Source organism: Neopsephotus bourkii, unplaced genomic scaffold (assembly GCF_033783945.1).
Source record: "Neopsephotus bourkii isolate Nb327-2 ecotype Australia unplaced genomic scaffold, CSIRO-AGI_Nbou_v1 NB_1827, whole genome shotgun sequence".
NCBI lineage: Eukaryota > Metazoa > Chordata > Aves > Psittaciformes > Psittacidae > Neopsephotus > Neopsephotus bourkii.
The window spans coordinates 428,165-441,115 of record NW_026902300.1 but is presented as its reverse complement, the minus strand read 5'-3'; the positions used below and the strand labels follow the sequence as shown (position 1 = coordinate 441,115).

Below are 12,951 nucleotides of genomic sequence, written 5' to 3'. Positions count from 1 at the left end.
ATTCTATGGTTACAGGTTTGTCACACAGGATGGGCAGAATGGCATCCAGTCATTGTTTCACTGGAACATCTGCCCAAAATACAGCCATCAGTTGTAAAGAAAGACTCATCTTTTCAGCTATAGAGCCTCACAGGTGCCCTGACCTGTTTGGTCTTCGTGGCCACCAGCTATTCAGCAGCCTCACACTGCCTACGGAGAGTCTGGCCTGGCTCAAACGTCTCAGAGCTGGCAGTGGCTGATTACTGCTTTGCAGGATGGTCAACCACCAGAGGAAACCACAAACAGAAAACACCTTCAACCATACAAAGCCTCCTCTGAAAAAGGACGTGTTTCTCGTATCATTCATCTCAGTGAGCTATTCAACTCATGACAGAGCAAAGACAACACAGGGGAGGGAGAATCAAGCCCACAGCACCACTAGAAGGTGACAGAATGCAAGAAAACTTTGTCCAAATTCCCACTGAAACATAAAGATTGACAGCTATATCCCATTTTTGTTTCAGCATCAGCCTCCTTCCCTTGCCTTCTTAGAATAAACACACGGCAGAGGCAGCAACATCCAAGAACTGCTTTAGGCACCGCTCAGGCTTTTTGGACTCCTCCCCAGCCTCATTTCTCTCCTCTTTGCTTTTAGCTCAAAGCCCCACAATCTGGCAACAAGACTCATTCTTGATTTTGAGCAGCACAGCTACCATCTGAGGTGTGCAGGAGAAAGCCCACCTCAAACCATCTGAATAGCCTGCAGTACATAGCAGGAAAGCACAGATCTGTTGCAAGCAATTGCTTGTTTGCACTTCAGCGAGGTGGATTTGTATGAATTTCCTTCCCCCACCTCCCACTGAGCCTGAGTTGGATTTTCGAAGAGCATGGCACTTGAAAATGATTCCTGGAGGCTGGCACACAACTCTGCTTGTGCCCGACAACAATGGAGGAATCCCCCTCTCCAAGCACCTGTAAACTGACACTGCAAACCAGCCATTTGAAATGCTCATCAACAGGCCATATATTTAAGCACAGATCATCGCCTAATCTATTTTTTTTTCCTCCCCTTTTTCCTTTAATAGATTGAAGCACAAAAGCCTGAGAGAGGGTGACCTACCAAACAAAAGAGCCTTTGAGTTCCTAGGAAAAGTAGACTTGGAGGAAGATGGAAGGAATCCAAGTGGCCCTATTATTTCCACTTGCACTAATTAGACATTTTTCTGTCAGCTATTGAGCACTGCTGAGAGGCCAAACTCACTGAATTCATTTCTAAAGTGTTTACAGAAGTTTGCATCTGTTTGTGTCTCTTCAGGAGGAAAATAAGCACTTCAATAGCATTGTGGAAAATCTAAACGAAGCATCCTGTTCTGAAGGGCCCGGCAGTCTTGCAGCTGCATAATTTAACTCTCTGCTCAATGCTGAAACCTCTTGTGTCCCTCTCCAAACCCAAATGGACACAAAATGTAGAAAAGTCAAACTAGGGAGAGAAACTTGGCTATTTGTATTTTTTTTTTTTACAAGGCAGGGCTGCATGCTGTGTGGCACACAGAAATACAGTTTGGTGTCGAGATTTGTAGTGACATTCCCCCTATCCTGAGCAGCACACCAAGAAATTAATACCCACTCATTTCCTGTCAACTCCTGCGGTTGGAAAATTCCTTAGCACCTACCGCTCATGCACCCACTGGGCAAAGACTCTGAAATGGAACAGGGGGAGCAGCTCCCCATCACCCAGCCCTGGGTGGGGAAACCAAGGGGACTTCCAAAATGTCACAGCGTACCCCAAGACAATCAGACACTCAGCACAGCCGGGCACTTTGTTCTGCATGGCAGGCTAGTGCCCTAAATAGATTTACTCACTTTCTTTATCACTTTAAAGCTAACGGGTGGTGACGTATCTACAGAGAGAGAAAGAGCAAGGTCCGCGCGCACTTTGTTTTCACATCTGTGTCCATGTGAAATGCGTATGTCTAATTGAGTTTATGACACAAAGGGAACCTCGTGGCTGGGAAGTGGAATTAGGTGGTGAGAGAATTATATTTGCACCAGATTTCTATACATGGACCATTGGGGAAAATGCAAAACAGCCTTTAGTGAAGGGGGTTTATTTCTTTCCTTAATGGCGATGAGCAGGAGGGTGTGCTGTTTGCATGTTTTCCTGCATTAGTGGGTTAGCTCCTCCTCATGCCAGGGCTGAAGTTTGGGTCCCAGCTTTGGGTTCAAAGCCACGATGCCTCCTTTTCATTGACAATAGGGGCTGCTCCCAAGAGAGGGGAAAAGCTCAGAACCAGGGCCATCTGGCACTAGGACTGGCAGGAAAGCGTCAAAGGGAAATTACTGGTGCATAGTAAATGAGGATGAGGAGGAGGGGAAGAAAATAGGGGAAAATCTTTATGTGGCAGTTGATGTAAGAGGAATTACAAGCCCAAATAAATGAAATATTGATTTAATCCACTCTCTCTGCCCTCTTTATAAAGAGAAGATCCCGGAGGAACTCACCACACAACCTCCTCAGCCCGTGGGCTTTGGAGGGTTCCCTTTCGAAAAACACTTCTGTAAGGGTGAGGTTAGAAAGCAGGGGCAGGAATCATTTCATTTTCAGAGTGTGCCCACAGTTTTGCAGATACTCTGGATTTCAGTCTTTGTTTATATCCATTTGTCTCAGACTGCTGCGGTCTTTATTTCATTTGTAACTGCAGTGGAGGTTTAAAACCTTAAAAACCACAGCAAACAAAATCATGAGCAGTCCTCAAAGAATTCCTAATTCTGTGCATGAAACAGGAATGGCAGTGGCATGCACATCCAGGTGCTTTAGTTCTCTCCCAAGAGCAGCTCCTAGTTAGCACTTCACTGAACCCTAACAAATTGCCCCATTTTCTTTCCCCCTGCAGTTGTCCCCTGTCAGATTAAACACAGAGTCACAACACCAATGGATTTGGCTGAAGGCTTTCACCCCTTTCTACCCCACACACTGTTACCAAAGCCAGTCTTTCCAAGAGACCAAAGCTGATGTCACCGCACGGGACTGCTCTATCAATCTCTGCCTTTCAGCTGGCAATCAGAGCCAGCTCAACAAATAACAAGGAATTAAGCCTCCCACCACCTCTGTGATGGGCAGAAGAAAGCATGTCCATGAGGTGCGGACAGACACGCTTGAAACACAAGGGACAGTAAAGTAAAATAGCTGAAGGGTGAGGAACAAGAAGCTCCTGAACACTTTGCTCTCTGCAGAGCATTAACATTTAACATTTTAACATTTAACATTAACCATTTAACAGCTTGAGCTGCTGAAGCTGTTAATTAGCTCATTATTTATCCTGAAGGCAACAGAGACTTGGGTATTTATTCAGTGGGAGAAGCATTAGGTCCATTATTAGCAGTTCAAACCACCACAGAATTTTTTTACAACCAACTACATCTTGCCTTGCCAACTGAGAAAGTACCAGAGCGAGAATAATTCCCACTTTTCTCAAGAGCCCCCTGAATTTTTTTTGCAATTTTTCTTGCCACTAGTTGCATTTAACTGCTATGGGATGTTCCACACACTGCTCTCAGCTTCCTAGTGGAGAGCCATTGCTGTTTGCAGGAAGCAGGGCTCCAGCAGAGCAGTGCCTATACAGTCCTGTCCCATCAGCTCTGTCCCTTGCAGAATGGACAGAGCTTCCCACAGCCCATCAGCATGAAGCTGAGATAGCACCATCCCTGATCAAGCTGCTCTTGTCATGTAACTTTTGGTGCTGGATAATGAAGGGAGTGCACGTACTCATGGCAACAAGTGGGAGAACCATCTGTGTGATGAACTGGAGTGGTCTCAGGAGGGAGAAGAGCAGCAGGCAGCACAGGGTTCTGCTGCTGTCCTTGCCTCAAATTGCAGCAACGATCATTTGTGGCCCTGATTTGTCTTGCTGTGCTCTAGCTCCAGACTATCTTAAAACTACTTGTGGTAGTTCTCTGTGGTACATTAAAATACTATGTTGAAGGAGAAATTTAATAGCTGAATGCCAGTGACAGAACCCCTGCAGGAAGGTGTTGTCAAGACCATTATGAGCAGCTAAAAATCCAAGAGTCTCTTTCCTAAATATGTGTCCTCAAACCATCAATCCATAGTTTAATTTGGAAGGAAAACACAACATAGGAATCTCAGTAATACAACATTCATGGTCCTTTCCAGAGAGGGAATACTCCACGAGTAGCTGCATCTGAGAAGAGGCAAGCCTACCCATGAGTAAAGTGAACTGGCAGGTACCCAGGATCCAACTTCCCGCTTTTATTTGGTGCTTCACAGGAAGTTTTCCCACGTAGACAGGGGAAGACTGAGTGCTTTGCAGCACTGCACACTGGCACCATCAGGGCAGTCACCCTGCACCTGATTTCTGACGCATACAATTTTCAAAGCATCAGGGATTATGCAGTGTAGGGCAGCCTAAGATACCATAGATTCCTCTCAGGCCGAATTCAACCCACAACCATGGCTCTCCCTTACATCACTTTCTGGTTTCACTGGGATCATCCAAGAAGAGCTTTTATGAAGCAGGTAGCAAAAGGCCAGCCTGAACAACCAAGATCCCATGGCTAGAGGATCTTGGCTTTAATTCTACTGTTACCACACCAACAGTTAGAAGGAGAAAACTAAATTCTCAGCCCCCACTTTAGTTCTTTTCAAAAGCTCACCGAACTTATGTGCCACATACACCCCTAAGGGTAGTTAGGGCATGTCTCTCAGAATGGCTTCCATAATGGCAACCCATCAGTACCTATCCCAGCAGATACTGCTCCATGGCTGAATGCCTGGATGCAGGAACTATTGATACTTATGATAAAAAAGAAGTAAAATCTCACATCATTACAATGGGTTTGCAAACAAGCTCTCATCTCACAAAGAAAAAAAAAGAGAAAATATTAATGTAGCATGAATCCTTCCACAAGAGAACTACTTGTGTGCGTAGAGTTGTCCCCCAGAGAAACCCACCACAGGGTTTGTGGGATCAAAGCATGTGTACATGGGCATGTTGCCCTCTATTGGCTGGTCACTGAGTGTTAAGGCTCCGTCTAATCCTTGGGATAGAGAAGATCTGCAGAAAGGGTAACTGCTGGCAGCCTCCTTTTTGAATCTGCAGCCCCAGTCAGAACCCCACAGTGCACATGGTATTTAGAGAGAAAAATTTCTACTTTGTCAGCAAGGATGCTGTTACAATTCTGATTTTGCTTTGATTTGCTGAAAACAAAAATCCCAGTGCTCTCCAGTTTTTGCTTTGTATACAGATGTTGGTGTCACCTTTCAAGTGCAGATTCCCATGAAAAGGTGTTCAGGTGGAGCTGGAGGCTGCAGGATAGGCTTGATTTGCTGACAGGGAGAATCTCTTAAAACCTGCTAGGAAAACATGGAAAACAGTACACTGAGTTTGTTGAAGTGTGTGTGTGGGCTTTGTATTGGTTGGTGAATCTCTGGCAGGAAAAAGGGAAAAAACCCAACACATAACACACACCCCCAAAACACCTTCTATAAGAGGCAAACATTTTGTAAAACCAGAAGTGCTGGTTTACCTCAAGGATTACAGTAAATCTGTTGGCTTAAAATCCCTAGGAGTTTCAGTCATTTCATTCTCCATTTCATGGAGAGGGAGGGGCAAAACCCTCAGGAAAGTGTGCCTACATTGCCAAAATGTGCCCTGAGCCCTGCTCTGGCAGCAATGAACTCAGTGAACCCAGGCTGCACTGAGACAGTGATGAAGAAAGCCTGGCTTGCCATTATCCTGCCCCCTCCACTGGTTTTGCCATGTTTTCCTGCTGCTCCAGCGTGCAGGAGCAAAGCACATCCCACAGCAAAAGGGAAGAAGAGCACTGGAAAAGGCTGTAGGTGCAGGTGATGTGTCCAATGGGTATCCCACTTTTTAAAGTGCAACACTAAGGCAAACCCTTGAAGGCAAAGCCTAATCCACTTACCCACTGTGCTGGTCTTATGGAGCTTTTCAGCCTACTCCCAGAGTAAAAAATGCTCATGGTGAAGGTGGGTAGCCAGCTCTGCCTCCGTGGAACACCACCAGCGTGTTATGGTAATGAATTGCCTTTCACTCATGGATCTCAAAGCACTTTTTAAATGCAATGAATTACGGTTTAAGAGCTTATAGGAAGCATGGCAAAATAAAATAAACAGAGGTGGAAATTTTTAAAGGTTTTTTTTCTGAACAATAAATCAACAAAGACATTATTTTTCCTCCAGGTAATTAAAATGTCCTTCTGGGGCTCATGCCAAAGAAGAAAAATGTTGCTCACACTTTTATCTTTCCTCATCACACTGTAATAACTTCTCTTCAGCCTCATTTCCCTCCCCTGTCCCCCAGCTCTTTATTCAGAGAACTGAAGCAGCCTTTCCTCTGCCTTGAAATTTTATTAAAATAAAAAAAGGGGAGGGGGGGATGAAAAAAAATCCCTTTTCCTGACTTATGCTAATAATACAGGTCAAAATGTCAGTCTATCTACAATTAAATGAAAAAAAAAAAGGTTTTCCCTTTTTCCCATGGTACAATGGCACTGGAATATAAATTACTGATAAAGATGAAATAATACTTCAAAGCACACGGGGAAAGGTAGCACAACACTGTCCTCGGTTTAGCAGTAGCAGTCATTTTTCTCCTCCTTAGTAGCTGGTACAGCGCTATGTTTTGACTTTTGGCCTGGGTATGGTGCTGATAACACCAATGTTTTTAGTTGTTGCTAAGTCATGTTTACTCTGATCAAGGACTTTGTGAGTCTCATGCTCTGCCAGGGAGGAGGGGAAGCCGGGAGGAAGCAGAGACAGGACACTTGACCCAAACTGACCAAAGAAGTATTCCATACCACAGCACGTAATGTGCAGGATGTAACTGAGGGTTACCCAGAAGGGCTAGGACTGCGGGGTTGGGCTAGGTATCAGTTGGTGCTTGGGTGGCCTGGGAGGGCAAGTTATCGGTCGGAGGGTGGTGAGGTGTTGTATTCTCTTCCCTTATTATTTCCTTTATTGTTATTATTGTTATTGGTGGTAGCAGTAGTGATTTGTGTTATACCTTAGTTACTAAACTGTTCTTATCTCAACCTGTGGGAGTTGCATTCTTTTGATTCTCCTTCCCATCTCTCTGGGAGCAGAGGGAGGGCAAAAAAGGGGGGGAGTGAGTGAACGAGCTGTCTGGCTGGGTTTAAAAAACGACAAACATCTACAAAGTATTTTCAACCTCAGGATGAAACACTGGAGACAACGGTAACCCATGGATTTCAGGGGGTGTCAGTGTATAGTCTGAAACGAGCATGCAGTAGGATTCTAGGTCCCTATAGTCTACCACCCCATGATATGCTTTGTTTAACAAGGGCAGCTGCAGTTATCCACAGATGGTTCAGCAATAAATAATAGAACCATAGAATCATAAAATAGTTAGGGTTGAAAAGGACCTTAAGATCATCTATTTCCAACCCCCCTGCCATGGACAGGAACACCTCACACTAAACCATGTCACCCAAGGCTCTGTCAAACCTGGCCTTGAACACTGCCAGGGATGGGGCATTCACAACCTCCCTGGGCAACCCATTACAGTGCCTCACCACCCTTACAGTAAAAAACTTCTTCCTTATATCCAATCTAAACTTCCCCTGATAATGGGTATCATCATCATAAATAATTGGATCCATCTACCTGGGTAGATGGCACAATGCTGCAAACGCTGCTCCACTATTACAGCCACATTAATCTCCCATCTAGCCAGGTCTTTCAGGGAGTTTACTGCAGGTGTTTTCCTGGGAGAGAGCAGACAAATGCTCCCAAGTTAGACAGCCACACAGGGGTTGTAAAGGAGGTCAACCTCTGCCATGTCTAAGGCCACACACACCAAAGAGAAAACGAAAACAAATACCCAACAAGCAGCCACTCTCCATCCTACCCAAGCAAACCCAGAATCCCTGCAACATGGGATGCTGGCAAGGCAGTGCTGGGGCTGACACTTCCCAACCCTCTGCCTGGATTTTCTGAGCTTCAACTTGCTCAGCGCTACTCAGAGTCACTGTCATCCTCAAATTTGCTGGCCTTATATTTGCAAGGGCTCTCTCTCAAGCAGGTGAAATCTCTTGGCCGCCTTGGAGTTAACAGCAGTTTTGCAGCAAGGGATCCTTGTGCTAAACCCCAGATTTTCAGGCTGCACTGCCCTTCCCACAAGGAAAGAGACATGGCTTCAGTTATGCACCACAAGAAGTTAAAAAAAACCCCAAAACCTCACAGACTTCATCTTTATGTCTGTCCTGTCAAAGGGATACTCATTAGCCTAGGTACTACATTTACCATTGAAAAGGGAGTCCTAAAGGGGATGACAAGAAAGCTGGAGAGGGACTTTTAAGAAGGGCAGGTATTGGCAGGACAAGAGGGAATGGTTTTAACCTGACAGAAGGGAGATTGAGATGAGACCTTAGGAAGAAGTTCTTCCCTGTGAGGTTGGTGAAGCCCTGGCACAGGTTGCCCAGAGAAACTGTGGCTGCCCCATCCTTGGCAGTGTTCATGACCAGGCTGGACAGGACTTGGAGCAACCTGCTGTAGTGAAAGGTGTCCCTGCCTATGGCAGGGGGTTGGAACTGGATTAGCTTTAAGGTTCCTTCCAACCCAAACCAGCCTGTGATTCTATTAAAATCAAAAAAGCAAGAAACGATCCACATTTCTTGCTGCTTTCTAATCTTTAAGTTCAAACCCATCACCTTGCAGGATGGGATCCCCAAGCACCTGCAGCTCCTTACCCAGTCAAGTATCCTTTTACTCACAGGATAAGCCACATTACATTCTTCCCTTTCCTTCCTACATTTTGGGCAGCTTTGGCTCTCAAAGGAGTCCTGTCAAGTAATTTTCTTGGAAAAAAAAAAAAAGTGATGAATTGTGCAAGTCCTACTAGATGAATTGTGCAAGTTCTACTAAAGGGAGTAATCCTCATTGCCCCCTAGCAGTGCTGAATTAAACAAGGCACAGCATTCTTTTCAGACTCTGAGGTTTTTTAAAAACTGTATATGAACACCTGGCATTTTAGTTTTATAATAATGGCAGTTCCTCAGGGAAGAGGTAAACATGACCTTAGTGGAAACAGAAATAGAACTGCCCTGTCAAATCAGAGGAACAGAAAAAGCAAGTGCCAAACTAGCATGGGATAAGCATGAAAGTGAGCAGAAATAGAGCATAAAGTCACCACTGCATGTTTCAATGAATGAGGTTGCTGTTCTGCAAGGTGCTCAATGCACGGACAATCCCTATATGCCCCTGTGTTCGCTTCTACACAAGGCAGAGCCAGTGGCCTCTGCTCTGCTGTGTCTTTCACATTATCTAGGCACTACTTCTTGCACAGCTTTAGCCAAACACCTGGACACACTCAAACCTTTTATCACTCAAATCCATTTTATCTTCCCTAGAGTGGGAACCAGCAGAGGTACCAGCAAGACCTCAAATCAACAGCCTCATTTGGCGTTGCACAGCCGTCCATGCAGCCAACAGACCAGATGCCAAACCCTGGGGCAGAGAACTCGCTGATCGCACAACCTCAGCTTGGTTGCAGTGGCAGAAAGGACAGGACCTTTCTTCCCTTGGAAGATGCAGTGGCGACAAGGAGATGAGCTGACTCACAAGGAGGAGGACACCCTGATTCACACATGTTGCTTCACAGTGTTCTAGTGTTCGCAAAGTATGTAAATGAGGCCCTCAGTGACAACATCTAGTGGCGGTCTTGGCAGTGCTGGGGTAATGGTTGGACTTGATGATCTTAAAGGTCTTTTCCAACCCAGTTGATTCTATGATTAGCAACTTTAATTAAAAACAAAAAAAAAAAAAAAAGAAGGAAACTATATGTAGCTTCTGGGTACCTCTCTTGTCTGAGGACAAAACTAAATAGAAGTCACACTTCTATTTTGGCTCTATGGCCTTTGTGAACAGCCCATCTCAACACAGCCTCGTTCACCTCTGCTTGCCAAGCAGTTCCTCACCTGCTGCTGCCACTGTGCATAAAACCAAGCCCTTGAACCCAGAGGTGATATTATCTATGAGGGCTCTGTGTACCCTCAAGAACCTCAGCAGGACGTTTTACACAACAGATGTGCTTATCTTCATACCAGCAAATCAGGGAGCCTCACACCGATCAGATCTTGCAGGTTTGTTTTGTCTTCTGGGCAGAGGTCTTGTTTGTATTGCCATTTCTCTGGTACAAAGGGCCACTTCATTTCCCTTGCTTCTTCCAGAAGGGTTCTCAAGTCCTCGGAAAGTAAAGCTGAAATCCTGTGGAAAACATTCTTCCCCTCCCCTCCTGTTCCTTCTCTCTTAGGTCTTGTCACCAACCTCAGGTGGAGGGAAGGGGAGCTGCCTATTAGTTTCCCTTGGCTGCTCTGCCCTCCAGGTAAATGGGAGCCATCAGCTATTAAAAAGGCTTTTAGGAAGAAGTCAAGCCTCCTTTGGTGGCTGGCTGGGTGTGAAGAGCTACTCCCAGAGGGACAGAAAGCAACCTGTTCCCATATGCGTTCCTTGTGTGACAGGACTCCTGGCAGACCAAATGGGCACGGAATACCCTTGCTCAAGGCTTGCTGGTGACAGTGGCAGAGTCAGAACTGGGAGATAAAACTGGGCTGTATAAGGCAATAAATAAAAGATCTAAAGGCATGTAATGAAAAACAAGCAGATATTCCTGAGAATAATTATTTACCTGCTAATTTTTTTACTATCAGCCAAAGAAAAAGTTGTTGGCCAGAGTTACTCAATCTCCTCTCAAAGCCATAGCTATAGGCTACTTGACACATTTTCCCTCAGCACAAGAAAACTCCCTGCTAAAGCAAGATGAAAGGGTTTAAGCCATATGCCTGGGGACCACTCTATTAACAGAGCAGTCTGAGTCCTTAGAATCATTGAATCAACCAGGTTGGAAAAGATGTTTAAGAACATCAAGTCCAAACCGTTACCCCAGCACTGCCAAGGCCACTACTAACCCATCTCACTGAGGGACTCGTGCATGGTTTGTGAACACTTTCAGGGATGGTGATTCCAAAGCTGAAGCCTTGCTATGAGATTCCCTGTTTGAAGCTAATGCATCTTCTTAGACAAGTAATTCACTTGCTAGCTGAGGAGCTGGCCTGAGCTTCTGCCTTTCTTTTGCAGTTTGCCACAGAAATTAAAAAGAATTTAAGAGGAGAAAGAGCCCTTGGTCAAAACCAAACCCTACCCAAAGCACAGCTTCCCTCCCAGCTGGAAAGGCCAAGCACAAAGGAATCAAAAGACAGATTATGGGAGATTTTGGATGAAGGCAAAGTGCTCCCAGCTCCCATGAATGTCTGTCCTGTGATGTGCCAGAGCTCACAAGGCAAAGTGAAGTTTCACTCATATGCCTTGCTCCCTCCCTTCACCTCCTGCATAGCCATCAGCTCTAGATCTCCAATCTGACCCAACTAAGGATGTAAATGTTAGTAGGAGCACACAGGTAGGGACCTGGGCTTGGACTTGTCCCCTCCTTTCAGCTGCAGCCTACATTTAAATTTCCCTTGAAAGAGGGGTCAACCTGCAGCCTGAGTGTGCTGTGTTGTGCTAACCACTTGGCTGGCCAGACTCTCTGGCTAATAAAAGTGGATTAAGAAGGATTATTGACCAGATGGGGCTAATGGTGATCATCAGCTGCAGATCTAGCCCCTTGTAGCCATTAATCCCCAGGGAAAAACCTGCTCAGAGACCATCATTGCTTTAATGAGGCAATGGAATAAATATATCCCTATGTATTTTTCAATCAACTGTTTGTGGAGGACTGTAGAAAATGAACTACATGAAAACTCTATTTCACCCTCATATTACAGTGCATTCATTGGTATGATTTTCCTAAGAAAAAGTGGGAAATCGCATATTTAGGGCCCTTTTTCCAGAAAGCCACCTTTAGAAAGGTGTCACTTTTTCCAACCTACATTTCCTCAGTTGTTGCAGCAGCTCTGGACATGCTTCCCATTACAGATCCCAGCTTCACATGCAACCACATTTCCCTGCCCTTCTGAAGCAGTGCCTGCAGGGGCTCAGCCCTCCACATTGTGTCAAGGTGGCCAAGTAGCAGATCTAGAGGGGAGAGGTCGTGCCCACCCTCACACCTCTCGCTGCAAGATCAGCGCAGAAGCAGAGTACCCATCTCATCACAACAATCACAAAATGATGGACAGAGCGGTTTATCCCAAATCTTTCCCAAAGGAAGATGGGGGGCCTTCAGGCAGTCCCAACAAACACGTTTACCCACTTGATCCCATAGGACTGACATTCTGGCAAGGGATCAATCTACAGAAAGAGATGCTTATACTGAAAGCCTTCTTCTCTACTTTCTTCTGTCTTTTCCACATGAACTCACACTTACTTGAATAACAGTAAATCAGGCAAAAATAATAGTGTCAGCAGCTATGAAAATAATCAGTGAGATAACATGGATGTTGGTATGCTCTCTAACGCATAAAGGTATTAATGCTGTCCTCTTGTTCCTTTCCATGTTAGTCAAACCTTAATCCCCCTCCTACCTGATGCACTAAAGAGCAAAGAATCTGGCCAAATTCCTTAATATCAAACTTTAAAGGGGCATCCTCAGCAGTCACTACAGCCAAGCTGGTTAGAAAAGGAAACCAGGGTAACATTTTCATGAGGATTTGGCAACCCAGAAGCCTTCAGTCATCTTTGGGGTTCGACATGCGTTTGACATGCCCAGCAGGATACTGCTTCCAGCCTTGCTGTGAGGTCTAGTTGTCACCCCATGGAAACAAGCACGATCAGTGTGTCCATGACAATAGAACGATGGTGTATCACAACAGCACCCACTACCACACCAACCAGTGGGGACCTTGTGTGAATGGCTAAAATCCAACTTCCAGGACAAGAGTTCACTCTTGTAACCAATAGCTGTTCTCATCGCAGGCAATATAAATTCATTCATTAGCAATAAATTTATTAATGAACATTGTGCTGGTGCAGAAGTA

At 45.2% G+C, this 12,951-nt stretch overlaps 2 protein-coding genes across 2 annotated transcripts in view; both read right to left on the bottom strand.

The window, feature by feature from the left end:
* The window catches only part of LARP7 (La ribonucleoprotein 7, transcriptional regulator), a 104,210-nt gene that overhangs the window by 81,739 nt on the left and 9,520 nt on the right, over window positions 1–12,951 (bottom strand). The gene's annotated exons all lie outside the window — the stretch shown is intronic.
* ALPK1 (alpha kinase 1) overlaps window positions 1–12,951 on the bottom strand; it is a 33,976-nt gene that overhangs the window by 18,151 nt on the left and 2,874 nt on the right. Inside the window, 1 exon segment of the mRNA XM_061343894.1 lies at window positions 10,084–10,238. Coding sequence (XP_061199878.1) covers window positions 10,084–10,238 — 155 coding nt within the window.